The 19,679-nt window shown below is 44.9% G+C and overlaps 1 protein-coding gene across 1 annotated transcript in view; it reads right to left on the bottom strand.

Moving 5' to 3' along the window:
- tekt3 (tektin 3) overlaps positions 1-18,768 on the bottom strand; it is a 33,320-nt gene extending 14,552 nt beyond the window's left edge. Inside the window, exons 1-4 of the mRNA XM_078225981.1 lie at positions 18,187-18,768; positions 14,915-14,998; positions 14,750-14,820; positions 4,076-4,219 (exon numbers count right to left, since the gene is read on the bottom strand). Of these exons, the coding sequence (XP_078082107.1) occupies positions 4,076-4,219; positions 14,750-14,820; positions 14,915-14,998; positions 18,187-18,744 (857 nt within the window). The 5' untranslated portion in view covers positions 18,745-18,768. The remainder of the gene's footprint in view (positions 1-4,075; positions 4,220-14,749; positions 14,821-14,914; positions 14,999-18,186) is intronic.
- Between the last annotated feature and the right edge of the window lie 911 nt (positions 18,769-19,679).

Here is a 19,679-nt window from a genome sequence, read left to right on the forward strand (position 1 = left end):
ACAAAAATGCTTGTAAATAATGATTAACACACTGATTGGCCAAAAGGCCTGAACAGATGAGCATTACCGAAATAATACACAGGTAGTAATTATTATTGAGACTTTTGCAATATGCTTAAATGCTTCATTCATTTAGCAGGGACAGTAATTATTTGAAAAGAAAAAAAGAGACTTTTGCTCAAGAATTTTATTTTTTTCAATGTTTTATTCTATCAACAGATATTTATGTAAACATGACTGGTGGTTGTGCACTGATCTTAATTGGGCATTAATATTCTTAAGACAATGAGCAGGATTTTCCAGCCACGATCGCCCCAAAATTGGAAAATCCTGCCCAAGTTCAACGGACCTTTGCACGGAAAAATTCTGCCCAATATATTTAATATCAGTTTTTATAGGCTGCATAATTCAAAATATAAAATGAATAACTATATCTTATTGGTAATTTAGCATGATTAATTAATGGCCCAGATTTTGCATGAAGAATAATGGTGAGGGTAACAGCGCTCACTGTTAACACAGAGCAAATTGACAACAATCTTTGCAGTTTGCACATGCACAGTTAACATGGCTATCTGGAGGTTTCTGCCTGATTGCCCTGTCCCTCCACAAGTCTTTCCACACTGCTAACTTCCCAATAAATTTGGTATTGAGATCCACAAAACAGTGTGAAGCTGCAATAATTGCCCACTAGTTACCTTATGTCAGACTCCTATTTATTGACTACAGCTTAGCCTTCAACACCATTATTCCTACAAAACTCTCCAAACTCTGTGGCCTGGGGCTTGGTTCCTCCCTCTGCGATTGGATCCTAGACTTCCTAACCCACAGACCGCAATAAGTAAGGATAGGCAACAACACCTCCTCCACATTATCCTCAATACCGGTGCCCCGCTAGACTGTGTCCTCAGCCCCCTTCTATACTCCTTATACATCTATGACTGTGTGGCCAAATTCCACTCCAACTCCATTTTCAAGTTTGCTGATGACACCACCCTAGTGGGTGGGATCTCTAACAATGATGAGACGGAGTTCAGGAAAGAGATAGGGAATCTGGTGAAATAGTGCGACAACAATAATCTCTCCTGCAATGTCAGTAAAATGAAGGAGATAATCATTGACTTCAGGAAGTGTAGTGGAGGACATGCCCCTGTCTACATCAATGGGGATGAAATGGAAATGGTTGAGAGTTTCAAGTTTCTAGATGTCCAGCTCACCAACATCCTGTCCTGGTCCCTCCACGCCGATGCTGTAGTTAAGAAAGCCCACCAACGCCTCTACTTTCTCAGGAGGCTAAGGAAATTTAGCATGTCCGCTTATGACTGTCACCAATTTTTACAGATGCATCATTGAAAACATCCTTTCCAGATGTATCACAGCTTGGTATGGCTCCTGCTCTGACCAAGACCGCAAGAAACTACAAAGGGTCGTGAACATAGCCCAGTCCATCACGCAAACCAGCCTCTCATCCATTGACTCTGTCTACACTTCCCACTGCCTCGGAAAGCAGCCAGCATAATCAAAGACCCCACACATCCCGGACATACTCTCTTCCACCTTCTTCCGCCGGGAAAAAATATACAAAATTTTGAGATCACGTACCAACCAACTCAACAACAGCTTCTTCCCTGCTGCCATCAGACTTTTCAATGGATCTGCTTTATATTAAGTTTATCTTTCTCTACACCTTAGCTATGACCGTAACAATGCATTCTGCATTCTCTCCTTTCCTTCTCCCCTTTGTACTCTATCAATGGTGTGCTCTGCCTATACAGCACACAAGAAACAATACTTTTCACTGTATACCAATACATGCGACAATAATAAATCTAATCAAATCAATAAACATGCCATAAAAGTTAGGGATGTTAGGGTGGGTTTAGGTGTAAGTGGTTTTTTAATCCACTAGAAGATTCTTTGGCACTGAAAAAGTAATTTAACAAGTGTGGAGTCTCATTTCCTTTTGGAGGTTTGTCAATCTTTTAATATTTGTTTTCTGTCTTTTGATCTCTATTTCTTCTAGACCAGCATCAATTGTCCATCCCTAATTACTTTTGAGAAGCTCCTTTCTTAAACCACTGCATGTAAATTATCATGCAAATTAACTATCTAAATTAATCCTATTTTTCTTTCCATCATTTTATTTTGCTTTCTATATATGATTTCACAATTAATTCAATATTCAAATTCATATTTTCTGGTTTGGAATCTGCATCTAAGTGAGGGTACTTCAATCTGGTTGATTAAAGAGCCACAATGTTGCTTGCCTTGCTCATAAATGGTAGAGATGCTCTGCACTGAAGTAGATGCAAGGCGACAGAGGCATCCACTCAAAAGCTCATGAAAAGTCTGTGGGCTGCTCTAAACCTGATCAACAATGAGGGCTGTTCTTTTTCCTTTCACTGCATCCTCCAGATCAATGTTACCAACTTAATACATTTTCAAACATAATGCAATAGAACAGCTGATTCGGCAGAATTTATATCTATCATAGACTCATAGAATGCTTCCAGTGAAGAAAGAGGCCATTCAGCCTATCGAGTCTGTACTGACCCTCCGACAAAGTATCTTACCCAGGCCCTATCCCCGTAACTCCACATATTTACCCGCTAATCTCCTTAATCTATACATCTTTCGGCACTAATTTAGCATGGCCAGTCCGCCTAACCTGCACATCTTTGGACTGTGGGAGGAAACCGGAGCACCCGGAGGATACCCACGCAGACACAGGGAGAATGTGCAATCTCCACACAGACACCCAAGGCCGGAATCGAACTTGGGTCCCTGACACTGTAAGGCAGCAGTGCTAACCGCAGTGCCACCCTGCCACCCATAGCAACATAGAACATTACAGCATCGGAGACCATTTAGCCCTTAATTTCTATGCTAGGTCTTTGAAAGAGTTCTCTAATGAGTCCCATTCCCAACTTTATTGAGTCACGTATTCCCAATTCAGTTATGGGAGGATGCTGAGGAGATTTAAAAGAATGTTGGCAAGACCGGAAAATTTTAGCTATGAGAAAAAACTTTGGAATGGAGGAAGCTGAAGGGAAATATTAATTGAGGTGCATAAAATTGTGAACAGTTCAGATTGAATAGATAGGAAGGACCTGCTTCCAGCTTAAATAATCAGGCAGACATAGAGTAAATGTAGTTGGTTTAACAATATTAATCTGTAAGGACTGTTGCCATCAAAAAGATGGTTTAGCTCTGAGTTTATCTGAGCCAATATTTTTTCAGAAATGTTTAAATAGTACAGTTAGCAGTGTAATGGTGTTCTTCTGGTTTAAATGTATTTTTTGTTTTAAATGTTAAACTTTAATACAAAATCACCACATTTCAATGGTCTGAAAGTTACCTCTTGACTGCAGAAAATCTCAATGTGGAGTTGCCGGCGTTGGACTGGGGTAGGCAAGTAAGAAGCCTCACAACACCAGGTTAAAGTCCAACAGGTTTATTTGGAATCATGAGCTTTCGGAGCGCTGCTCCTTCATCAGGTGAGTCTTCTGTATCTGGTGAAGGAGCAGTGCTCCGAAAGCTCGTGATTCCAAATAAACCTGTTGAACTTTAACCTGGTGTTGTGAGACTTCTTACTCAGAAAATCTCATAATACACAAATTGTAAAATCGCTCTGGCAGCTTGTTTCGTTTCACGTTGAGATATGGGCAGCCTGTTACATGCCATCTGCCATGTTCTAACAATCATTCAACATAATGAATTTCAAGTGAATGCATTAATAGCCACAGAGGGTAAAGAAGATGGAAAGGAAGTTAGGAAGCTATGGTCATACATTGTCTTTATTCTTTCAAAGATATTTTCATGCAGCTGTTCCTTCTAAGACGAGCGTTAATTACAAAGACGTTATAAAAATGAAAGGATTAAAATTGAATAAACTTTCCTCCAGTCAGGAGAGTAAAAAATTGGTCCAAATCCAAATTGTTTTTCCATTTTATAATATCATGATCAGTACACCTTGGATAATACAAATTTTCACACTTGATACTCTGCACAAATGAGAGTTTTCTTACTTTAAAAGGTAATGATTCAGTAATTAATCAATATTTTTATAGCTTACGTAGCATCCACACGATCCACCCCTCTGTAGTAGCTGATGCCATCAGATGTGTTGCGTAGCTGGTGACACTTCCCATCAATCCTGTGAGCTGTATTTTTATCACCGATATCCTGTTCCAGCTCATGCTGGGTGCCTCTGTTTGCTCTGCAAAAATGAACAACTTTGTGTTTTAGTGCTACAAGATAGGAAACCAATTGGGAAGGATAGCACCCGAGCAAAATACTGTGGATGCTGGAAACCTGAAAGGAAAAACAGGAAATGCAGGTTAGGCAGGACCTGTGTAGAGAGTTAATGGCCGGAATTGTTCGAACTCACCCACAGCTGGGATTCGCCAGTCCCGCTGCAGTGAGTGGAGATTTGGCTGAACGCTATATTTTTCGTTCTCGCTGGCGGCGATTGTGGCGCATGCAAGACAGGAGAATTCCAGCCAATGTTTCCAGTCCATAATCTTTCATCGGAAAATCTGAATCCACAATATTACTTAAGACCCAATGAGAATGGCAAAAACCAACCCTGCTGAGTTCATGTTACTAAAGAATGGAACATTTCCTAATTTTCTATCGAAGCATATGCAATTGTTAACAACAGTTGTAGATGGTTTGTGCTTCAACGGTGACAGTTGACCAAGATACATGCACAATATTTATTAGATTCTTGAAAAAGGTAATATACCTCAAACAACTTACTTCACAGCTTCACAGTTAATTTGAATGATACTATAGACAGTATGATCAACTATTTCAGCCAAAGTTCTTCTTTCATGGGGGAACCCATTGGACCTCCATTTTGATTCATATACTGGGTTGGAATTCCTACCTACCTACTCCAATCTGCCCCCCGCACTCCCCCCATCCCCCCCTCTTCAGCCTCCCCACCACCGCACAGATTCTCTGGCCTTCCAGCAGTGTGTGTCCTGTCAGCAGGAGGTGGCGCATTGTTTGCTAGCGGATGGATTCTCTGATCCCGCCGCTGTCAATGAGAATTCCCACTGATGTCACCCCACGCCGGCGGGAAATCCGTGGGTGGGGGTGCACTGCCGGTGGGACTGGAGAATCCCACGGGCGTGAATGGCTGTAGAATTCCAGCCAAGATTTGTCAACCCTATTGGAGTGATTAATGAAATATATAAACCTTGAAAAGCAATTAATAATCAGCACATAAATTACTAATCAATCATGTTCATCTTTGATCACATTGGCTATTTCATTCTAAAGTTATGTTTGTAATGAAATGCCTTGTTGGCAAACATCAAATAATGGAATAATGTAAAGCTTTATATAAGTTAGCCATGAATATGCATGATATTAGTTTGCAAAGTCCGAATTACAATTCTAAACCAATCTTTCAACTATAAAAATGTTAAGAGATAGAATTATCATTATAATTCTGCTTAAAAAGTTCCTTCCCAGCCGCTTTGCTGGATCTGGCAAGTTTACTTTGATGTTTCCCCCAGATGGCATGAGGCCCCACACATCGGACCTGATTAAACTGGAGCCATTTAGTGTAATTTCAAAGCTGCATTGAAAGCCAACTATGAATTGAGAAAATTCACTAAATTGGGACATGTGTATTCAAAGGACAGTCAAAGCCTAGGTGCAATTTATATGGGGCTCCAATACTCTACCATCACCCAGCCAAGTTGTAGGACTCATTTCATTAAATTATTGTGTGTGGGCAAGTTGACAATGTAATCACTGTGCAAAAGCTAATATTATTGTAGTTAAAGGTTGCTGCTACCTACAAAAGTCAGAAGCACCAAGATATTTTGCAATTAAAAGTCATTTAAATTGTTACTTCCTTTGTAATGTCCATGGTTACTACTTAATGCCGCAGTAAAAAGTAATGACCAATAAAAATAGATTAACAGGAAGTTTAGGAACTTTATTGTGGTTTAGAGTCTGAGCCGGTTGATGTCCCATGGCAGTTCACGTTGTGAGCCAGAGATGGGAGTCATGAGTGGAAAATCTGGAAGACACCCTTACAAGCGAGCAAGTATTCCCAGATGCTATATTAGGATAAATTACCCATAGTGTTTTATAGGTCTGCTTCCTTCTGACAGCAATCACAGCTCTCATCGCTATCAATGCCATTGGAGGTCTCACTTTATAACAGGGTTTACCCCACCTCCTCCAACAGGTTATTTTACTTCACTCGTTACCAGATATTCTTTTTTATCACAACGCCATCAGTCTTTTGGTTTCCCTCTAACCCACTTAATCAGATCTCTCAGATAATCTCCTTCAATTTCCTGTCTTTCATTTTAGTAGAGTATTTCTCCTTCTAGTCCTCCAGAAAAATTTTGCCCCACTCTTACCATGCTCCACCATCTTGCTCTTCTCTCCTTTCTCATCACATTGTGGTGAACCATCGTTGATTCCCACTGTGGGGTTGTTCTAATGTTGTTGTTGGGCTAGGGTGTTCACACTGTGGGATTAATACACCTGTGGTTGTTACTGTTGTGGCACATCCCAGTCGGGCTCCGCCTCCTGGGAGAGGTATAAGACCCCCTGCTCGGGCGGGACCTCGTCAGTCTGGGGTGGTGTACTTACGTTCTAGTAGTTCCATTGTTAGGCAATAAAAGCCTTCAGTTACCGAAGCCTTGTGTCTTGAGTTCGATTGACGTGCATCAATTTTATTGCCTAACACTAAGCTCTCGACGGAAAGGAGAGTATGGAACAAATCCTAAAGCCAGAGCGTCTGACGCTGGAACCACGTGCGGTCGGCGCCTCTAACACCTTCGACCACTGGCTGAAGTGTTTTGAGGACTACCTGGCAGCCTCTGCAGCGGTCATCACAGATGACGACAGACTCCGGGTCCTCCATGCGAGGGTAAGCGACACTGTCTACCTCGCGATCCGTGCGGCCACCACTTACCCGAGGGCCCTCGAGCTTTTAAAAAAGCGCTACACGAGACCTCCCAACGAGATCCACGCTCGTTACCTCCTCGCTACACGACGTCGGCAGTCGGGCGAAACCATGGAGGATTACGCCAATGAGCTCTTGCAGCTTGCCAGGGGCTGCGACTGCAAAGCTGTGTCGGCTGAGCAGTATATGTATGACCTCGCCCGAGATGCGTTTGTGGCAGGGGTAGGGTCTTCGTACATCCGTCTCACGCTGCTGGAAAAGGGGAATCTCAACCTGACCCAAGCTATGGAGATGGCTGAAATGCTTGAGGCGGCTTCAAAGAGCTTGGTCCTGTATCCGGAGGACCACGTGGAGACAACGTGGCAGGAGCAGTCACAAATCCCTCCTCGCCCCACGGGCTCGAAGTGCAGTGTTATGGCGTGCTCCCATGTAGACCCGACGACGGCGGCAGCCCCAGGCGGCCCGCGGTGCTACTTCTGCGGAGGAGCCAAGCATCCACGACAAAAGTGTCCTGCTAAAGCGGTGGTCTGTAATCAATGCAGTAAAAAGGGGCACTACGCTAAGGTCTGCAGATCAAAGCCCAAGAACGGCAGTGCAGCCTGTGACCCTTCAGAACGGGGATCATCACCATCGACGTCGAAGTACCCACGGGGTTCGTCCACGTGCGAGTCCAGGACGACGCCATTGTGGTCGACGGAGTCGGAGGAGGATGACCACCAGGAGTCGCTACGCTTGGCGCCCTCAACCATGTGCGATTCATGGGGGCGGCCATTTTGGTCAACGACGACCAGGAGCGACCAGCAGGGGTCCTCAGCATCGACCTCAGCTGCCTGTAGTGACGTTCAAGGGCCAACGGTGGCGTCGATCACCCTGAACCAGGCTAAGCACCACAGGCTTGACTGTTCAATGATGGACATAAAGGTAAACGGTCGTGCAGTTTATTGTCTGACAGCGGGAGCACTGAGAGCTTTATTCACCCTGACACTGTAAAGAGGTGTGGACTCCAGGTTCAACCTGCCAAGCAGACAATTTCTATGGCATCACGGTCCCGGTCTGTCCCTGTTCAAGGACGTTGTGTGGTAACTCTGAAAGTGCAGGGCACAATTTACGAGCGATTCAGGCTCCTTGTGCTGCCGCATCTTTGCGCACCAATTCTCCTCGGACTAAACTTTATGGTCCACATGAAGAGTGTGATCCTACAGTACGGTGGGCCACTCCCTTCGCTGACAGTAGGGGACCAGCTGCAGCCTCCAAATTGTCCAAAGCGCCCCGCATGCAATCTTTCCACATTAAAGATCACCACACCCTCTTTATTCAAGAATCTGGTACCAGGCTGCAAGCCCATCGCTACTAAAAGTAGGCGTTACAGCACTGAAGATCGGATCTTCATCAGATCTGAGGTTCAGCGGCTCCTCAAAGAAGGGATCATACAGCCCAGTGTTAGTCCGTGGAGAGCACAGGTTGTGGTGGTTAAGAGCAGGAACAAACCCCGGATGGTCATCGACTACAGTCAGACCATTAATCGATATACGCAACTGGATGCGTATCCTCTCCCGCGCATATCTGATATGGTCAATCAGATTGCGCAGTACTGGGTGTTCTCCACCATAGACCTTAAGTCCGCCTACCACCAACTCCCCATCCGCCCAGAGGACCGACACTACATGGCTTTTGAGGCGGATGGTCGTCTGTATCAGTTTCTTAGGGTTCCATTTGGTGTCACCAATGGGGTCTCGGTCTTCCAGCGTGCTATGGACCGAATGGTGGACCAGAACGGGCTGCGGGCTACCTTCCCGTACCTGGATAATGTCACCATCTGCGGCCGTGATCAGCAGGACCATGACACAAATCTCCAGAACTTTTTACGCACTGCATCTCGCCTGAATTTGACCTACAACAGGGAGAAGTGTGTATTCCGTACGCGCCGGTTAGCCATCCTGGGATATGTAGTTGAAAACGGGGTCATTGGCCCTGATCCCGACCGTATGCGCCCCCTTGCTGAACTTCCTTTGCCCACTAGCGCAAAAGCACTGAGGAGATGCCTAGGCTTCTTCTCCTATTATGCGCAGTGGGTCCCCAACTACGCGGACAAAGCCCGTCTGCTTATTAAGTCCACGACTTTTCCACTCACGCCAGAAGCCCAATTGGCCTTCAAGGCATTGAAAAGCGACATTGCGAAAGCCACGATGCACGCGGTGGACGAATCCATCCCTTTTCAGGTGGAAAGCGATGCATCTGATTTCGCCCTGGCCGCCACACTAAACCAGGCAGGCAGGCCCGTCGCGTTTTTTTCCCGCACCCTCCAAGGTCCCGAAATTCGGCATTCAGCGGTGGAAAAGGAGGCCCAGGCCATTGTGGAGGCCGTCAGACACTGGCGCCATTACCTGGCGGGGAAGCGGTTCACCCTGATCACGGACCAGCGGTCCATGGCGTTCATGTTCAATAACACGCAGAGGGGCAAGATCAAGAATGACAAGATCTTGCGGTGGAGAATTGAGCTCTCCACCTATAATTACGATATCATGTATCGTCCAGGGAAACTCAATGAGCCCTCGGATGCCCTCTCGCGCGGAACATGCGCTACTATGCAGGAGGATCGCTTGAACGCCCTCCATAATGACCTGTGCCATCCTGGGGTCACTCGGCTCTACCACTTCATCAAAGCCCGCAACCTGCCTTACTCGGTGGAGGACGTCAGGTCAGTGACAAGGAGCTGTCGGATTTGCGCGGAATGCAAACCGCACTTTTACCGACCTGACCGGGCACATTTGGTCAAGGCCACTCACCCCTTTGAGAGGCTGAGTGTGGATTTTAAGGGCTCCCTTCCCTCAACAGATCGGAACGTGTACTTTCTTAACATCATAGACGAGTACTCCCGGTTCCCGTTTGTTGTCCCCTGCGCGGACACGTCGACTGCCACGGTGATCAAGGCATTCCGTGATCTCTTTACCCTGTTCGGGTACCCCAGCTATATACATAGCGACAGGGGCTCGTCGTTCATGAGTAATGACTTGAGGCAATTCCTGCTCTCATACGGGATTGCCTCTAGTAGGACCACGAGTTACAACCCTAGGGGCAATGGACAGGTGGAAAGAGAGAATGCTACAGTCTGGAAGGCTGTCCTATTGGCGCTGAAGTCCAGAGGCCTTCCAGTCTCCCATTGGCAGGAGGTCCTCCCAAATGCGCTTCACTCCATTCGCTCCCTCCTGTGTACGGCAACCAATGCTACTCCCCACGAGAGGATGTTCTCATTCCCTCGGAAGTCGTCCTCGGGGATATCTTTACCAGCCTGGTTGACGTACCCAGGACCCGTCCTTCTGCGGCGACATGTAAGGGCCTGCAAGTCCGACCCCTTGGTCGAACAGGTCCACCTCCTCCACGCCAACCCTCAGTATGCCTATGTGGCATATCCTGACGAGCGAGAGGACACAGTCTCGATCCGAGACCTGGCGCCCGCAGGGGACGTAGCAACTCCTGTCGCTCCCATACCCCCAGTGACGAATCCCTTATCCCTTATTTCTCCCCCGGACGTGGCGCAGTCAGCACCGGGACCAGTGCATAACAGTTATACTCCACTGTACAGCTTGCCTGAGACCCGGAGATCGGCGCCATCGCAGAATGTACCGGGATCCCCTGCACTACCGCTTCATCAGGGTCAACCGGCCCGTGAGTCCGCGAGAGGACAGCCGGACGCTGTTTTGGAGAGAACGCCACCGCAAGCACCTACTCCGGTGTCACCGCCGGTATTGAGGAGGTCACAACGACGGTGCGGTCCTCCAGACCGTCTGGACTTGTAATCTGTTGACTTTTTTTTAGTCTGTTTTCGCACCCCGCCGGCCTTTGTTCTCAAAGGAGGGGTGAATGTGGTGAACCATCGTTGGTTCCCACTGTGGGGTTGTTCTAATGTTGTTGTTGGGCTAGGGTGTTCACACTGTGGGATTAATACACCTGTGGTTGTTACTGTTGTGGCACATCCCAGTCGGGCTCCGCCTCCCGGGAGAGGTCAAGACCCCCTGCTCGGGCGGGACCTCGTCAGTCTGGGGTGGTGTACTTACGTTCTAGTAGTTCCATTGTTAGGCAATAAAAGCCTTCAGTTACCGAAGCCTTGTGTCTTGAGTTCGATTGACGTGCATCACACATCACAGTGTTATTGAAACCCTATGGCCAGATTTTCCAAACATCTTATCGCATTGACAGCTACAAGCCAATAGATCAGCCAATAAATACTCCTTTTTTTAAAATCATGGTGGCAAATGTGAAATAAATGCATTGTCATTTTGTGCACGATTTAATCTAAAACAGTTCAGCAGCAGATAATTAAGGCGGCAAATGGAATGTTGTCCTTTATTGCTGGAGGGACGGAGTTTAAAACAGCGAGGTTATGTTGCAGCTGTAAAAGGTGCTGGTGAGGCCACACCCGGAGTACTGTGTACAGCTTTGGTCTCCTTACTTGAGAAAGGATATACTGGCACTGGAGGGGGTGCAGAGGAGATTCACTAGGTTGATTCCGGAGTGAGGAGAGACTGAGTGGACTGGGGCTATACTCATTGGAATTCAGAAGAATGAGGGGAGATCTTACAGAGAAACATATAAGATTATGAAGGGAATAGATTAGAGGCAGGGAAGTTGTTTCCACTGGCAGGTGAAACTAGAACTAGGGGGCATAGTCTCAAAATTAGGGGAAGCAGATTTAGGACTGAGTTGAGGAGGAACTTCTTCACACAAAGGGTTGTGAATCTGTGGAATTCCCTGCCCAGTGAAGCAGTTGAGGCTACCTCATTGAATGTTTTTAAGGCAAGGATAGATAAATTTTTGAACAGTAAAGGAATTAAGGGTTATGGTGAACGGGTGGGTAAGTGGAGCTGAGTCCACGAAAAGATCAGCCATGACCTTATTGAATTGGGGACCAGGCTCGAGGGGCTGGATGGCCGACTCCTGCTTCTAGTTCTTATGTTCTAATCAAATAACAGGACGTGATATTTGTATTTTCACTTTGGGGTTACTGTAGACTCTCTTCCCAGCTTATGTAAATGTTTCCTAATCTGGACCGTCATTCCTCTATTTTCTCCCTTCATTCTTTCTTCATTTCTACAAATTCAGTGATTCTCAAGATTGTAGAGCTGGAATTTTCAGCTCCCAATCACGTTGGGCGGGATTGGCGATGGGAGTGGAAAAAACATCATGAGAACAGCCAAATCCTATTTTACAGCGACTCAAAGTGCATGATGCGATTATCCCTTCCCTTCATCAGTGACAATTTCCGAATGTTCAACATCGGGAACATTATTTGCATTCATTAACATATAATTAACAGGCCCCCACATCTGAATCAGCCCCCCTATTCAGAAAATCCATCCACATCGGTGTGACGGCAGGACGGTGAGAAACCTAAGTAAGGTAAAGTTTATTTATTAGTCACAAGTAGGCTTACATTAACACTGCAATGGGTATATGGAGGGAGAATTTGGCATGGCCAATCTACCTAACCAACACATCTTTCGGACTGTGGGAGGAAACTGGAGCACCCGGAGGAAACCCATGCAGACGTGGGGAGAACATGTAGACTTCGGACAGACAGTGACCCAAGCCGGGAATTGAATCTGGGTCCCAGGCCCTGTGAGGCAGCAGTGCTAACCACTGTGCCATTCTGCCACCCTCACTGTGCCACCATGCCACCTTCACGACCTGATTGGTCTCCCAAAGAGTTCACCTGGTGAGCAGAACTCCAAGGGGAGCATAGGCGAGTGCAGCACTCAGGGGAGGGGGAAAGAGGGTCATGCCCGGGCAACTGCCCTGACAGTGTGCCCTAGCACTGTGGGACAATGTCAGGGGCAGTGCCGGAAAGAGGTTCCAGGGTGAACGCCTTTGCATGGTGTGGCTTTTAAAGATGGTGCCCCGATCCTCAAGTTACTAAGCTGCTGGTGGGACAGATGAATCAGAGACCACCCACCAGCAATATGTCATGCAATGCGCCCTTGATATTTTTTGTCATGTTCTGCACTATAAGGCGGAGAAAGCCGTTGCTGTTGGCAGCTTCAATGGTGCTTTTCTTGCCGGTTATTGGCCTTTGCTGAATTTCTGGGAAAATCTCACCCCAGTGTATTTCTTCTTCTACAATTCCTGTAATAATTTCTGTCTTAAACCTTTTCAGGTTTTCTGTAACCTTTTCTTTATTGTTACCTGTCTCTGACTCACTGAAGTATTTGTATTTTCTCTCCCTCCCTAATTATCTTCACTTCATCTGCTATGATTCCTCACCTTCCTTAAAAATATTGTTTATTATCTTATTTGGTGCATGGCTTGGAGTCTTGGCGACAATGTGGCACCTGGAAAAAGTAGGGTGGAATTTTCCTTTTTATCTCCTTCCTGTTGGCTCAGAGAAAAAAAGCATCATCCAATCGCTGGCTGCATAGCCAGCATTTGTCGCCATTTTGTGCAGCGCTTGGAAGAAAACTATCTGGAGACGTAGTCCAGGCTGTCACGCTGGTGGGCTGAGGCTGGAAATAGCCCATATCATTAGGATTCCTGGGATCGGGATGACATTTTTAAAGAGCACCCCGATTTATGCTTAATAAGAAAGAGAAAAGCCCCCATGCACAAGGAGAACTCCACCATACACACACACACACATGGGCAAACCTCGACCCCACAGAGCATCCTTCCCCAAGTACATGGAATACCCACCCCATGGGGAGTCCCCACGCACGCGGCACCCTACCAACCTTAGGTAACTCCTGAGAGGGTCCCCCCCAACACTGCCCCTTGGCACTGTCAGGGGGCATTGTCAGGTCACCTTCAGAGCATATCCCTCTCCCTGTGGGGGATGTACTTATCTATGCATCCATGGCAGGTACCCTTGGCCTGGTTCCCATTTTTAAAAACTAGTAAACCTGGTCAATGTGAGATTCTAATGTGGGGGGGGGATGATACGACAGAGAACCCGATAAGGATATGTTAATCTATTTAAATAAGGTTCCCAACGTTTCTGGGTGGGAACATCATAACCTCATTGATAGGGGGGGAGCTGAGATTTTGCCAGCAAGATTCTCATTATTTGACTCTTGCAGGATTTTGTGGTGAGCGCATGTGCAGAATCCCAGCCGTAGCTTTGTGCAACAGTGATAGTTCTCTGGTAATTAGCATCTCAGTTGCTTATTTTGAAAACACTGCCTTAGTATTTGAATGGAATCAAAGATGGGGAATCATCTGGCAAGGTTGTTTATGAATTAATCAGAGTCCAGTGTGTTTCAGAGGTATGCTAAAGTGCATTAAGGACTGTTTGCAGCAACGGCTGGTAGATTGGGGGGTGGGGGGAAGAAGAGAGTTCTTGAGGGAAGCAAAGTTGCTGGAGCAAGATGTACAATGTTATATGGTTAGCACTGCTGCCTCACAGCACCAGGAACACAGGTTCAATTCCAGCCTTGGGTCACTGTCTGTGTGGAGTTTGCACGTTCTCCCTGTGTCTGCGTGGGTTTCCTTCGGGTGCTCCGGTTTCCTCCCACACTTCAAAGATGCGTGGGTTAGGTGGACTGGCCATAGTAAATTGCCCTTTGGTGTCAAGGGAATTAGCAGAGTAAATATGTTGGGTTACAAGGATAGGGCCTGGATGGGATTATTGTCGGTGCAGGCTCGATGGGTTTAATGGCCTCCTTCTGCACTGTAGGGATTCTCTGATTCATTTATATACACTGAGCTTGATTCAGTATGTCGGATTAAATTCATCCTCCTCCTACCCTGTATCACTCAAATCTCAATCTCTCTGAATCTTACATCTGTGCTTTGCTTTGTAATTCAAATTGTTACCCTTACGAAAATTGGGCTATTGCCTTGTTCAGGTGTCTTCTCATTCTTTCTTGGCAGGACTTTATACCTTCAACTTCCTATTGAAAAGAAAGTGCAAATATTGCTTCAGTGAAATGACCTTACCAATACAATGTACTTTTAACATAGGAATTCTGATTTAGTCACACCAACCTTTAGCAACTGCTTCTCTACGCCATCATGTACAAGATCGATACCGACCCTTTTCTCTCTGTGGTATAGACATTCTTGTGACACCTGCGACATTAATAATTAAACTGCAAATTAAGAATACAAACTGCAACTGATGCTTTGTAACACTATGCAATACAATTATTTATTTCGCAAAATTAATGTGCTTTAATTGATAATAATACCAGCACTGAGTTGTTAATCACTGTTATCTTACACCAATTGAACATTTTCTATTGAGGTTAAAAAAACTGATGCTGCACAAATTTTTAAAATTCATTCAAATTTCTCCTCATCTCAGTTTTAAAGGAGCGTCCCTTCACTCTGAGGTTGTGCCCTCGAGTTCTAGTCTCTCCCACTAGTGGAAACATCCTCTCCATGTCTACTCTATCTAGGCGCCTCAGTATTCTGTAAGTTTCAATTAGATCCCCCCCTCATCCTTCTAAATCAGTTATAGACCCAGACTCCTCAACCGCTCCTCGTATGACAAACCCTTCATTCCTGGGATCATTCTTGTGAACCTCCTCTGGACCTCCTCCAAGGCTAGTCCATCCTTTCTTAGGTATGGGACCCAAAACTACTCACAACATTCCAAATGGGGTCTGACCAGAGCCTTATACAGCCTCAGCAGTACATCCCTGCTCCTTTAAAACTGAGATGAGGAGGAATTTCTTCAGCCAGAGGGTGGTGAATCTGTGGAACTCCTTGCCACAGAGGGCTGTGGAGGCCAGGCATTGAGTGTCTTTAAGACAGAAATAGATATGTTCTTGATCAATAAGGGGATCAAGGGTTACAGGGAGAAAGCAGGAGAATGGGGATGAGAATCATCATAGAATATGAGCCATGATTGAATGGCGGAGCAGACTTGATGGGCAAATGGCCTAATTCTGCTCCTATATCTTACGGTCTTATGGGATGTGGACATCACTGTCTGTGCCATCATTTATTGCCCATCGCTAATTGCTCTTGAACTAAGCAGCTTATTCAGAAGGCAGTAAAAAGTCAACCAATTTTCTGTGGCATCACATGCTAATGAGGCCAGGTAAGATTTTCTTTCCTAAGGGTACATTAATGGACCCAGATGTGTTTTTGCAACAATGGTTTCATGGTCATCATTAAACTTCTCATTCAGAATTCTTATGCATTTCAAATTTCACCATCTGCTGTGATGGGTTTTGAACCTGGGTCTCCGGGTCATTACCCTGAGTCACTAGTCCAGTGACAATACCATGATGCCACCATCAAGGCCGTTTCAGTTTAAGTGTTTTATTTTGAAATTTCCAACCCTATAAAGTTTTAAAGTTTAAAGTTTATTTATTAGTGTCACAAGTAGGCTTACATTAACACTGCAGTGAAGTTACTGTGAAAATCCCCTAGTCGCCACACTCCGGTGCCTGCTTGGGTACACTGAGGGAGAATTTAGCTTGGCCAATGCACCTGACCTGCACATCTTTCGGACTGTGGGAGGAAACCGGAGCAGCCGGAGGAAACCCACGCAGTCATGGGGAGAACATGCAAACTCCACATAGACAGTGACCCAAGCCGGGAATCTAACCTGGTCCCCGGCACTGTGAGGCAGCAGTGCTAACCACCGTGCCATTGTGTTGCCCACAAACTGTAAAGTATTGGGGCAGGAGGAAGAAGGGAACTGCTTTAATCACTATTAGTGTGATATCATAAATGCATTCAAAATGGTGTTGGCAATGCCGTAACATAAAACAGTCAAGCTTCTGGGTTCTAACTCTTGGGCACTTCTCTCTTCTTCAGCATGTCAGTGTGTTCTTGTAGGTCAACCTTCATTCCCTATGTTGCAGACGTTCCTTTACCTGTCCAATATCCAAGTTATATTTCGCATGCCCAGGATTGAACAACTTACAGATGATATTTCATCAGTTTACATAATTCTTTGCTTTTTTTAAACAGGAAATAAATCTCTCACTGGTGAATTGCACCAGTTAGAAATCCCAATAAGTTCACTAAATAGTAAATGGATAACTGAAGAGATTTAAATATTCCTTCTCACTAGATAGAAAATGACTGCCACATTGGCTGTGAATGATGGCAAAGCAAGCTGCCCTGGCTCTATGACCTTTGATTATTAATGTTTATATTGAGTTTTGTTTTTGCTTGTCTGTATAATGATGCTGATTTATCTCTTTTCATTGACTTCATGCAGACTGTCCAATTTGAATAACACAGCCTGAAAGATACTTCAAACATTGTTGGCACAGAACCAATTTTATTATTTATCTTCCAAGCTTGAGTTTCCAGTTAAACATATAAACCTCACAAATGTTTGTCTTTGAATTGAATGACTGTCCCTCCACAAAGACCAGACTATCTTTCTGGGATGATTGTGTGAAACAACCCAGACTATTTTCTGTGGCAGAACATGGTTTCTAACCCCATGTACACCATGTACATTAGAAAGAACAAAGCTAATATTGTGATCTATTATTGACAAAATGTCTCACTTTTCTTATAATGGTGACTAAAGCAATTCTTTGCCCCAAGTATATCAACATTCACCATTTTATTGGGTCATAAAGCGAGAAACCTGATCGTGAGAACTAATATGACTTCCATTAAATGCAGCATGCGATCTCAATGCACTTGAAAGTCACTTCCTCCACTCTCTCAGCTACAGTGGAAAAAGATTTATAATTTTCAGATGGTGAACAGACAAAGCAGGCAAAGATTGGCAAATAAGACTATTCATTAAGCAATTACACTGTATTCCCATTAAAACAGCTAATTCATCTGCATTTTACTTATCCTTTTACTTACTGACACTGTCTACACTTCCTGATGCCTCGGAAAAGCAGCCAGCATAATCAAGGACCCCATGCACCCCAGACATGCTCTCTTCCACCTTCTTCCATCGAGAAAAAGATACAAAAGTCTGAGAACACGTACCAACCAACTCAACAACAGCTTCTTCCCTGCTGCCATCAGACTTTTGAATGGACCTGCCATATATTAAGCTGATCTTTCTCCACACCCTAACTATGACTGTAACACTATACTCTGCACCCTCTCTTTTCCTTCTCCCCTGTGTACTCTATGAACATTATGTTTTGTCTGTATAGCGCGCAAAAAATGATACTTTTCATTGTATCCCAATGTATGTGACAATAATAAACCAAATCAAAAGAATTGTTTCTAATTTGGAATTGACATCGGTAAATAATGAAAGCAACTGCAATTTTAGACATTTAAAATATTAAATAATTCAGCATTAAGATGCCTTTTACCTGGAGAGGACTTTCGGTTTCTGTCAAGGCACGTTCTAATCGCTTCTTGACCTCCAGGAGAGCATTAGTCTCCCCGATCATCTGCTCAATCTCATGAGCTAATTCAGATTTCCAAAACATAATGTCGTTGACACGTTCACCTAAATTCTTGCTAGTTTCAAACTGTATTTTCTTTGTAACATTTTCCTTGTTCTGGATCAGACGAGCAGTGTCAGCCCGTAACCTCTCTGCACTGTGTCTGGAAGACTCGGACTCTCTATAGTTGGTCTGGTTCGATTCATACCAATCCTGAGGACTGTATCTGGTAAGTAATGTTGTTCTATTCGATGGGATATGAGCACTTTTAGCTTCAGTGCGTCCAGGGACATTAGTAGTAAAAGAAGCCATGGTAGGAGCAACGCATGCCATTTTGTAATAGGTGCTAGGTCTCCAAGGCAACATTAAGCTCTGTCTAAGCAAATTGAGAGGATAGTGGCCTTTGTAACTTGACGCCATTGTTGATATGGCTGGCAGAAAATTAGCACTAGCTGCTCTGGGACGGTAGTAAGTAGCAGTCATTGTTCAGCCTTAAAGTGCAATTGGGTCTTTTCCTATAAAATACACAAATTATTACTTTTAAACACAATCATATTCACTTTTGCTATTTTACAATAGGTGCAGATATCATGGAAAAGTAACTGATTCTGCATTCTCAACACTGCAGCTTTAATTCCCCTTTTAAAAGCAGCTCCTAACTGGAAGCACTGAACTTACCCTACTTCCCTTTGTAAATCTTTAAGGATTCAGCAATAACAACTTGAATTTATATTGTGCTTTTTAACCACAGAAAGTGGTTCAGGAATTCAGGAATTACAAGAGTATTGTGTGAGAGGGAAAACAATACATTGAGGGATGGGACCAAAAGAAGAAATAAGCTTTAGTAGACTTTTGAAAGTGGTGAGGGCAGCAGTCTGGTGACTGGAGAATGGTAACCAAACATGGGGCAAATAGGTTTGAAACAAGGTGTAAATCAGTGTCACTGGACCCAAGAATGAACACAAGGCTGAAAATCATTGCAGAGTTTGGGTGGTGCAAGTTTATAACAAAGCTTAAAGATGAGGATAACGATGAACATGATCCAAAGGATGGTCTATTCAGCCTCGGGCAGGTGAAGATAGATGTCAGGCTTTGCGTGGATAAGAATACAGGCATCTGCATGCTGAATGAGTTGCAGTTTGTGCAGATTGGCTCACAGGAAGCTATGAGGAAGATTATTGGAGACATTAGGCCTTGAAGCAACAAGGACAACGATTAGGGTTTTAGGGACTCTGTGCAGAGGGTGGGGTGGAAATAATTAATGTTGCAAAGTTTGGAAGAAGTTGGTCTCGAAGACACATTAGATACAGGGGAAAAATCAGGATGTTCATATTCTGCATCAATGGGCAGCACGGTGGCACAGTAGTTAGCAATGCTGCCTCACAGCACCAGGGACCTGGGTTCAATTCCGGCCCTGG

Source organism: Mustelus asterias, chromosome 12 (assembly GCF_964213995.1).
Source record: "Mustelus asterias chromosome 12, sMusAst1.hap1.1, whole genome shotgun sequence".
NCBI lineage: Eukaryota > Metazoa > Chordata > Chondrichthyes > Carcharhiniformes > Triakidae > Mustelus > Mustelus asterias.